Source organism: Motacilla alba, chromosome 23, assembly GCF_015832195.1.
Source record: "Motacilla alba alba isolate MOTALB_02 chromosome 23, Motacilla_alba_V1.0_pri, whole genome shotgun sequence".
Classification (NCBI taxonomy): domain Eukaryota; kingdom Metazoa; phylum Chordata; class Aves; order Passeriformes; family Motacillidae; genus Motacilla; species Motacilla alba.
Genome location: NC_052038.1, coordinates 6,085,744 through 6,095,555, shown reverse-complemented (window position 1 = coordinate 6,095,555; position 9,812 = coordinate 6,085,744). Strand labels below are relative to the sequence as shown.

The 9,812-nt window shown below is 59.4% G+C and overlaps 2 protein-coding genes across 2 annotated transcripts; one reads left to right on the top strand and one right to left on the bottom strand.

The window, feature by feature from the left end:
• On the top strand, positions 1 to 8,379 carry UBXN11 (UBX domain protein 11). The gene is made up of 8 exons (XM_038160933.1): positions 1 to 176; positions 595 to 709; positions 1,964 to 2,181; positions 2,478 to 2,555; positions 3,326 to 3,446; positions 4,513 to 4,894; positions 5,586 to 5,732; positions 6,376 to 8,379. Exons 1-8 carry the CDS (start codon positions 135 to 137, stop codon positions 6,536 to 6,538), a joined length of 1,266 nt encoding a protein of 421 aa, XP_038016861.1. The 5' UTR covers positions 1 to 134; the 3' UTR covers positions 6,539 to 8,379.
• SH3BGRL3 (SH3 domain binding glutamate rich protein like 3) lies at positions 7,973 to 9,811 on the bottom strand. The gene is made up of 3 exons (XM_038160934.1): positions 9,611 to 9,811; positions 9,182 to 9,349; positions 7,973 to 8,863 (listed from the first exon to the last, which is right to left on the bottom strand). Exons 1-3 carry the CDS (start codon positions 9,794 to 9,796, stop codon positions 8,798 to 8,800), a joined length of 420 nt encoding a protein of 139 aa, XP_038016862.1. The 5' UTR covers positions 9,797 to 9,811; the 3' UTR covers positions 7,973 to 8,797.
• Between the last annotated feature and the right edge of the window lies 1 nt (position 9,812).

Below are 9,812 nucleotides of genomic sequence, written 5' to 3'. Positions count from 1 at the left end.
ACCTTCAGCCCCTGTGTCCCAGGGTGTGCCCTGTGTGACACAGGTGAGCCACAGCTCTTCCTTGGGATCTTCACAGCAACAGCAGCTTTTCCCTTGCAGATGCTTCTGACCCATCCAGCACAGAGGAGCTGGAAATGAGGTGCCTTCAGCTGCAGAGCCAGGTCTGGGAGATGGAGGTGAGGCTGCTCTGCTTGCCCTGAGCCAGCTCTCCTCTGCTTTGGGGTCGCTGCCCTCCCAGCTTGGCCTTTTCCAAGCGGCCCCTTCGCTCCCCACCCCCCTTCACCTGTGCAGAGGAGCAGGTTGGATGTGAGCAGGACACACAAGCACCTGTGCCTCCTGCCAGCTTCATCCCGACTCCCAGGGTTGTAGGGATGCCCAGCTCCTGCAGCCTTGGGAGGTTCCTCTGGCTCTGCAAATCTTTCCTCTCCCTCTTCCCTGCTGCTGTCACTGCCCTGCCAGCCAGCCTGTCTGCCTGCCAGGGCCAGGAGCCCCGAGACAAACCTGTTCCACCTCCCCCTGTGCCTCTCCCAGCCTCAGCTGACCCCTCTCGGGCTCCCTTTCCCACTGTCTGAGGCTCTGGCTCTGCTCTTGCAGCGGTTCCTGAATGACTATGGTCTGGTTTGGGTTGGAGAGGCTCGGGACCAGCTGGGGGACACGGGATCGGTCGAGGATGAAGAGGAGCTGCGGGCTGGGAGCCTCTGCAGGCCGGGTAAAGCACAGCACCTCGGCTGAACTGCCAGCCCAGCTCCCACGCGTGCTCAGGCAAGGGAGAGTAGATAAGCACCAAAACCTCGGGATCTGGGTCTTCAGAATTTGGGATCCTTGCCCAAGATCTTCACATCAGTCCCTCTCAGGGACATGGAGCAATCGAGCAGGAGCTCAGCAGGAGGTTTAATTTCACATTCCCATGTTTTTTACACCCTGCTGGGGCAAGAGGAGAGAACCTGGTGGCTCAGCCCTTCAGGAGGAAGCCTCAGAGCAACTCTTTCCTGCAGAATTCTCAAACCCTGCACATCTGAGGCCTGACTGCTCCAGTGACATTGACGTGGAGCGGGTGGAGAACAGAAGCAGGTGCTTTGTGTACACAGGAGCTGCAGGAACTTATCCACAGAGCCTGGCTCCATCAGGGAGTATTGTTTGCCTTTCCTCCCAGCCACCGTGTGAGGGTTGAGCTGGGACCTGACTCTGCTGGGGCCCAGGGAGCTTTGGCAGCGCCTCCTTAGGGAGTGGTAACAGGGGGAAAAAAAGAAAATTATTTGGACTGTAGAGCCAGTGCTGCTTCCTAACCACCATGGCAGTGTTGGACTGGAGCTTCCCGTAGCTGCAGGAGGGGAGGGACACAGGGAGACCAGCAGAAACAGTTTTGGTGTCAGCTCACTGACCCTTTTCAAGGGTATTTCTGCATCGTCCTTTGGCAGCTCATAAAAAAAGCAGAACGAGCAAGGACTTCAACTCAGCTAAGACCTTTCCTCTCATTTCCTCTTCTGACTTGTTTCCTCTGCCCCGTCACAAGCCTTTAACTGCTTCACCCTCAGAGCCCCAGACAAACATCCTGGCAGAGTCCCTGCCCTGCTGCAGCAGCTGCCTCTGCTGACACCGGCACCTCCTCGGTGCTGACCCACGGGTCCAATCTGCTTAATCCAGCGGTGCAGCTCCTCGTCCTGCAGGGCCCCGGGGCAGCACAGCACTCCCGAGAGGATCAGCGAGCCCGGGAGCCCAGCGTGGGCTCCGGGGCTGCTCTGGAGCTGCAGCCCCAGCTCTGCATCCCTGCCCTGCCCCTGCGGTTCAGCACACACCCCGGGTCCTGGCAGGGCTGTGCCGCAGCAAGAGGCTGCACCGCAGTCTGCAGACGTGTGAAGGGCGAGGCACAGGCAGCCCAGCAGCGTCAGGGCTCAAACACACCTCAAACTCTTCCAGATCAATGTCCTGCCCCTGCCCCTCAACTCTGACCCCTCTGCCGCAGGCGAGGCCGCTGGTGGCGAGCAGCAGATTGATTTCGATTTAATCCTGGAGAGCATTAAGGATTTGAACTCGCTGGTGGGAGAGGGCATCTCTCAGGTGGAGCACACGGCCCGGGGGGCTCGGCTGAGGCGGGCAGAGCCCCTCGCTGTGACCCTGTACCAAAACGGGATCACCGTGGGACACGGAGCCTTCCGGCCCTACCAGCACCCAGCCACGCAGGTATGGCAGGGGCTGGGGGGAATCAGAGCCACCCCGCAGCCCTCGCCCAGCCCCTGCCAAGGGGACGGGGCCTCTGAGCTCATCTCAGCGCTGCAGAGGAGCCCAGCTGCACTCTGCATGCCCACAGTGCCTTCGAAGCCCTGCACGTGCTGTGCAGTAATTCTGGAGATTCTGTCTTTGATGCAGACCTGTCTGCACGGCCACAGCTCCACAAACAGGAGCTGCCCAGCAGAAAAATCAGCCCTGAGCTCAACAGCGGGCCCGAGGTGCGACCACGAGCTCTCCTGTTGTTTCAGCAATGCCTGCGGGACATCATGGATGGGTATTTCCCCTCCGAGCTGCAGCCGCGCTACCCCGACGGGGTCCCCTTGCAGGCAAGTGCCACTCCAGCTCCTGGGCACGGTGGATGGTGCTGGATGGTGCCCAGGGCAGGGCAGGCTGAGGTTTGTGCTGCTGTGCAGGTGTGTCTGGGGCCGAGGGAGGCACGGGGCACCTGCAGCAGCCGTTACAGGAAGGGTTCAGCATCAAGGTTCAAGGGTTCCTGTGCCTCGGTGAACCTGCCTCGGAGCAAGGCTTCTGAGGGCACAGCAGGCTCTGAAAGACAAGCAGCACGTGCAGGAAATTAAAAGCTGTGTCGCAAAAAGGAGGGGGGAAAAACGTTCTCAAAAGTTCCCCTCGTAACGTGAGATTGAACCTTTAAAGAGGATGTTGTGAGAGTTCGTTTTGCCACAGTTTAAATGGATTTGGCCACCTGAGGTTCTCTTGGGCCCCAGTTTTTGATTTCTCAGAAATGGCAGAGAGCCAAAGCCACGTTTGCAGGTGGAGAGCCTCAGAGGACTCAAATCTAGGTCCTGGAGTGCACCTGCAACGTCAGCAGGCACAGCCCGAGGCTGGACTCTCCCTGTGCCACGGAGAAAGCAGGGCACAGCTGCCCGAGCAGGACAGGGGCAGGCAGCTGGAGCCAGCTCCGGGGGTGAGGAAGTCACAGGGAAGGGGATTGTGCAAAGCTCTGGGGGCCGGGGTTCCCTAGAACCTGGGCATCCTTGGTTTCCTTTGGGGTTTCCAACTGCTGCTTGGCTCTGCTGTGGTTTGCTGGGCTCAGAGGCAGCAAGAGGAGCTCGTGCAACATCGGATTTGCTTGCAGGTCACCGACAGGAGGCACGTGGTGTTTCAGAAGCCAGACCTTGCAGGGAGCTTTCCCGGCCTCGGCCAGGTGGTGGGTACTTCAGAATCCACCAAGGTGCAGGAAACCTCCAAGACCCCAGGTAAAATTCTAAACCTGCCTCAAAAATGCTGCTCGTTCTCGAGGGGGAGGATTCTTAAACCTTACCAGGGCAGTGCAGGTGGTCGGAGGGGAATGGGGGGGTCTCAACACTTCTGGGTCAGGGCCTGGCGTTGCCTCAGGAGCTGGGAGCCAGCAGCACACACAGGATCCTCTCGGCATTAATCCTGCTTAACGATGAGATGTGACAAGTAATAAAGGAAAAGAAATTCAGCAGATTTCCAAAACCCTATCTGCCCTGTGCCTTTCTGAAAGGCCAAGCTTCCTCCCAGCTTCACCACATCAAAGGATGCTGAGGTAACCCTGCAGGCCTGGGGGAGAGCTGCTTGCAAACCCCGCTGCTTTCAACCAGCTCGTTCCAAAAATGCAGATACCGTCAAGCCAAATTTCCCGTAACTGCACCCAAAATATGGGACAGCTTCTCTTCAGACTTTCACAACAGAATATGGGACATCAAAGGCCACAGATTCCTCATTTTGCTTCTGGACACTTGCAGTCTGTGTAAGCAATATCTGACAGGGCTGGGAAGTCAAAGAGTCAGAGAGAGAAGCCAGTGGGTCTGTGGGTGCATCACTAAATAACCCCCCCGTGTATCCCTCCTAGAAACAGCTGCCTGCTCCCACACAGCTGTGCTCGGCCCCCTCGAGGCTGAAGCCAAATATCCCCTTTTATCCAAGCAGCAAAATAAAGAATTGCCCAAGCAGAAGGGAATGGATGCCTGCAAATCCCCCCTCACAAGGTGACGAATGCCCAAGTCTGTAGAAATGGTGACAGCCCCGGTGTTTCACAGCTGAGCCACCTGCCTGCTGTGCCCCCCGGCCGTGCGCTGCTGGGCTCTCACTGCTGATGTTGACAACCAAACATTCAGTGGGGCACAAAGTGGGACAACGTCAAGGGAGGAACCCGGGAGCCGCTCTGGGCCTCGCTGGGGTGCCGAGAGCTCTCCCTGTCGGCTGCTGCTCTCTCCTTTCACCAAATCCGCCTCTTCTGCGGGCAAAACGTTTGTCACAAAGGTCACACGCGGACCTGTCTCCCCTCTGCTCTGCTAGGTCCCCAAGGCTCCTCGGAGCAGGTTCCCAAGGAGCTTTGGCAGCCCCTGGAGCACAGAGGGAGCGTGGGCAGCAGCAGAGCGGCGCCACAGGTACGAGTGGGCTCCCCAGACACCCCCAGGAGGAGAGCAGGGGTGATGCTCCGCACTCAGCTCCCTGCACAGCACCCACACCCCCTGCCCGGGCCTCTCTCAGCTGCGTGGAAGCTCCCAGAGAGGCTGCAGCAGGGCACACGTGGCCCGTGGCCCTTGCCTCGTGGCTGTCCCTGCAGCCCGGGCAGTGCTGGCTCTCCCCTGCTTCGGTTGCAGGGCTCTGATGGGCAGCAGAGCAGCGAGGAAATGCTGGTGGAAACACCTGGGCTGGCTGCCCTGGAGAGGGACAGGTACAGCCCCCCAACCCCTGCCCTGTCAGGATCTCCTCTTCCTCCTGTTTCATCACAGCAGGTTTAGTTCAGGCAGTTCAGGAATGGACTTTCCCCTTTTAGGCCTTAGAAACAGACAAAAGGCCAAGTTTGGTCCTTTGGGAAAACCACTGAATTTTTCATGGCAAACATGCCATATTTTACATCTCTAACAAAAAGCTTCTGTTGTTCAAAATGTCACTTATTTATGTGAAAGTCTTCCCGACAGCAAGCCAAGGCCTGAGAGTTTGTAACCACTGAAGGAGCTCTTTGCAGTCATGTTAAATGGAGAACCCCTCCAGGAACCTGATGGTGGGAGGTCTCACTAACAGCACATTTCCACTCAGTCTTCTGGCAAGCCAAGACCCAAATAGCTAATGAAAAAAAAAAAAAACCCAAGCAGATTATTTTTAATCAAAGAAGTAGGGCGAAGAACTTACCAGACAGCCCTGGTTTAAAATGAACAAGCTAAAAAAGGCCCATCACCCTCTTCAAGGCACCTTCAGGCTGCGAAAGCACAGCAGCAGTTGGGGCAGTGGGTGCCCGTGGTCAGACAGGGCCTCATTCACCTCAAGGACACTCCCAAACATGAAATTCCTCTCCCCTGCTCTGCATGGAGGCTCTGCCTGCTGCGTGGAGCTCGCTGCTGGGCTGACAGGGCTCTCTGTCCCAGGGTGAGGGCAGCACAGGAGGCTGGAGCTGCTGGCCCTGAGCTCTGCACGCTGCGGGTCAGGTCCGAGAGCGGGGAGCAGACGTACGAGCTGAGGATGCTGCTCACGGACACCATCGGGGACCTGCGCCAGCTCCTCGCCCACGTCAGGTAGCCCAGCACCCCCTCCCCTCCTTGCCTGACTCTGCAGGACCCCAGAAAAGGGTTCTTGAGGTCCTGGAGCTTCAAACATCAGCCTGAGCTGGGTCAGAGCCCCGTGCCCACCTGACGCTCTGCAGGCAGCAGGTCCTGAGAAGCTCAGAGCGTTTCATACCCACCTTTGGCACGCAGCAACAGAGAAAAACTTCTTCTGTCCTCCCCAAATTGCCACCAGATCCAGGCCCATGGCTGCCTCTGCCTCCTTCCAGCACTCACCCAGCTGGAGCCGCCCTTCCCAAGGTGCTGGAAGCTGAGCTGCAGCCTCGGCTTGGCTCAGCCAGCTGCGTCCCAAAACATCCAACGCTGCACAAGGGCTCCCTGAGCCTTTGGGGACAGCTCCAGATGGCCGAGGGCCCCCTTTGCTGCCCCCCGCTCCTGCTGCAGGCCTGGCCGAGCGTGAGCCCAGGGTGAGCTCGGTGCTGGTGGGATGCAGGAGCCTCCCTCCTCCCCGCTGCAGCTGTGCGGGCTGCTCCGTGCCTGGCCGGCTGCAGTTTGGGCTGGAATCCCTTTTCCTGCTCTTGCATAACCACAGCTGGATCAGGCAAAACCTCGGGGAATCCCATGAGTAGGAGAAGATTGTGCTGTTCTTTCCTAGGGGTGGAAACTCGGACTACGAGATCATCAGCACCTTTCCCCAGAGGGTGTACACGGACAGCTCCAGGAGCCTGCAGGAATGTGGGCTGGTCCCCAGGGCCTCCCTGCTGCTCCGCAGGACAGACCCCTCCCGGCAGCAGGGGAGGGGGCTGCGACCAGCCTAAGAGCTGCTCACGTCCAGCTCTGCACAGGCAGGGAGCTGCCTCTCACCTTACCCGACCTGCCCTGGCTGGGCACAGGGGAGAGGTTTTCTTTCCAGATTCAGTTTCACTGTGCCACTGCCTGGGATGGAGAGGAGCTGGGAGCAGCCCAGTCCTGCCGCCTCCCTCACAGTGGCTGATGTCCCCAGGACAGCTGGGTCCCAGCACAGGGACACCTCCTCCAGCTCCCCTGGGCTCCGGGCCCGGCTCCTCATCCCTGTGCAGCTCACACAGGCTGACCCCTGCCCAGGGCAGCCTGCCAGCCTCACCCAGCCCTGGCAGCTGCTCAGCTGTGCCCAGGGCCCGGAGCAGCAGGATGGACACGCAGCTGGGGCAGTTTGCATTCTGCACACGCTGCTCCCTACAGCTCTCACCTGCACTGACAGCAGGGCGCAAACAGGCTCAGCTGCACGGTCTGTGCTGCAGCTAAACCTTGAGCCCTTGCAGTGCTGGGGCTGAGCCAGGCTGGGCTCGGCTGGGAGATCCTGCTGCTGGGTTTCCTGTACGTGCACAGCTCCTTCCCTTGGACAGCCCCCAGCTGCAGCGGGGCCCAGGCTCCAGCCTGCCTGGAGGTACCCGCCCTCCTCCTGCCCTGCTGGGAGCTGCAACAGGACACCGTGTCACCGGAGCCCGGCGTAATCCCTCTCTGCCCAGCCCTGAACAAAGCATCTTCCTCCCCGGCCCGTGGGCTGGGGCTGCACTTTTCCCTTTCCCTTTCCCCAGCACATTCTTCCCATTCCAGCTGTGACAAGCTCTCACTTGACTCCCAGCTGACAACACTCCCACTCATGCGAGGCAGGGCCTTCTGGCAGGTTCCCTCTTCCCAGACCCAGCCCTCATTAAAGGCTCCCAATAAAACCCTTTATTCCAGCTGCAATTTCCACTTCCTTTAGCTTTCAAAGGCACAGTTTGTGTGGAGGCCCAGAGCCCTCTGACCAGAGCTGCACGACTCAAGCACAGGAAGCAAACCTGCTGCTTCCACAGCTCCCGTGAGCAGTGACTCAACCCACACAGCTCTCCCTCAGCTTCCTCCTTTTCCACCTGGAGCAGATTCAGGAGCAGCTGTTTCCCCTGCCCCTCTGTCTCCTGGTCTAGGCAATCTTAGTGCCAAAGGTTTGTTTTTCACTGGCTGAGGCTGTCCCTGCCCCGGGCTGCCCCTGTCACCACGCAGAGGAGAGGAATGCTCTGGTACCTGTCCCTGCTGCCGTAGGACATTCAGACACGTCCTGGGAGCCTTTGATTAGCAGCAGTAATCTAAGGTGTTAAGATCTTTGTGTCAGGCTGCAGCAGCACGTACAACCCACTCAGCTGGATGTGACTCACAGGCCTTGGGTAGGGTGATGTTTAACCTGTAGCCAAAATAAAAGCCAATTTAAAAGAAACGCGAGAGTAGCGCCGTGAAAGGTACAGTAACATTTAATAGCATCTCGGAAGACAACACTGGTTATAAACTTGCTTTTTGGCAGGAAAACAAAATGCACTTGGTCCAGGATTGCAAAAAAGCCAACACGAAGAGGAAAGATGGAACAGCTGGAGCATCAGCTGCTCTGGGGCAGCCCATTAATGCTCACCAGGGAGCCTGCTGGGGTGGAGGGCAGCCAGAGCAGCACAGATCCCACTTGCAGCCCCACCCATTCCCCCAGGCAGCCTTCGCCCCCAGCTCCACCGTGGTGGGCACTCAGACCCAAATTCTGTGCAGTATTTTTGCATTAAATTAAGACAAACAAAAAAACAAACCCTTTACTTAGTTGCCATAATCTCTGCAGTTGAGATGAAGAGGAGGGGAAAAAGACAAAAAAAAAAAAGAAAAAGGAAGTGAGGCAGCAGAATTTACAATTTTAACAGCAACTGGGAGAAGTGGGAAGTAGCACGCAGCCCTAAGCCCTTCCCTGGCGAGGCAGAGGAGGGGGCTGAGGGCCAGGATCACCTCGCACAGCCCCGGAGGCTTTGCTGTTTACAGAGGCACTGGAAGCTGCCGTGAGCCAGGCCCAGCTCTGCTCACAGGCCAAGCGGCGAGCGTCACACTTTCTTTGGATCCCTCTGAGATGAAGACGACGCCGGGGTTAGGCAGGAGGGAGTCGGAGGCAGCTGCAATGAGGAGTTTTGGTCATGGGTTTTTCCCCGTGGTGCCAGGACAGCGCTGACACCCTGGAGGTGAGGGTGGTCGGAGATGAGGGCGCTCAGGAATGAGGGCAGAGTCCAGGATGGGAGGGGAAGCAGGGCTCAGGCCAACTTCAGGAACTCCTGCAGAGTGTTTTGCTCCACAGCCTCCACGAAGAGCTCGTAATCCTGCAGGGAAACGCCACACGGTCACTCACGAGGCAGGAGGGGCCCCGAGCCCGTGGCACAATCTGGTTCACAGCCCTGGCACCGGCCGGTTGTGCCAAGGATGACGGGACAAGGGCACAGCCCCGCTGCCACCCAAAGCCCCCCGCCTGGGTCCCCCTTTCCCCGAGGCAAACAGCAGTGACTCCAGGCAGCACCTGGTCCCTGCACCTGACCAGAAATAACTTACAAGGCATCCCGAACATGTGGCAAAGCCAAGGACAGGACATCACCCCCCACCCAAGCCCAGGGTGCCAACCCCGCGGGGAGCACGAGCCTCACCCCGCAGTACTGGTCCCCGTTGACGATCTGGGGTGGGATGGCTTTGGGGTTGCCCGCCTTGGCCCTCATCTCCTCCCGGAGAGCGTTGTCCTGGGAGATATCCACCAGCTCGTACTTGATGTTCTTCCCGTCAAGGATTCGGGTTACCTCGCTCTGTTGGGATTTGATCTGGAAGCCGGGTGGGAAAGGCAGGTTACGGGGAGACGGAGAGGAGCCCGCGGGGCGGGCACACCCGCAGCGCGCCAGCCGGGCTCCGCACGGTGCCCCCAGCACGGAGCGCAGCCTTGGCGACAGATGGGGACGGCACAGCGCGAGCGGGAGGCGAGGGGACACCGAGGATGGGGCGGGGGGGCTCCGCTGCCGCGCGGACCAGAGACGCCCACCCCCGGGAAGAGCGGCCCCGGAGCGCCGGCCCCGCCCGGTGCTCACCTCCCGGGAGCCGGTCACCGAGGTGCTGTAGACCTTGAGGGTGCTCATGGTGCGATCGCGGCCGCTCCCAGCGCTGGCCCGGCCGAGGGAGGGAGGACCGGAGGGATGGAGGGAGGGAGGAGCGGCGGCCCCGCCGCCGCCCGCCATGTGACTGCGGGGGCCAATGGGGCCGGCGGCACCGGGCATGCGGCCTCGGCGGGAC

Bases quoted from the DNA above. Each gene is read 5' to 3' on its own strand.
- SH3BGRL3 (XM_038160934.1), bottom strand. From the start codon at position 9,796: ATGCCCGGTGCCGCCGGCCCCATTGGCCCCCGCAGTCACATGGCGGGC. The intron at 9,350-9,610 runs GTGAGCACCGGG...CCCGGCTTCCAG, and splicing joins CGGTGACCGGCTCCCGGGAG to ATCAAATCCCAACAGAGCGA. The intron at 8,864-9,181 runs GTGAGGCTCGTG...GTTTCCCTGCAG, and splicing joins ACGGGGACCAGTACTGCGGG to GATTACGAGCTCTTCGTGGA.
- UBXN11 (XM_038160933.1), top strand. From the start codon at position 135: ATGAGGTGCCTTCAGCTGCAGAGCCAGGTCTGGGAGATGGAG. The intron at 2,556-3,325 runs GCAAGTGCCACT...ATTTGCTTGCAG, and splicing joins CCGACGGGGTCCCCTTGCAG to GTCACCGACAGGAGGCACGT. The intron at 4,895-5,585 runs GTACAGCCCCCC...TCTCTGTCCCAG, and splicing joins GCTGCCCTGGAGAGGGACAG to GGTGAGGGCAGCACAGGAGG.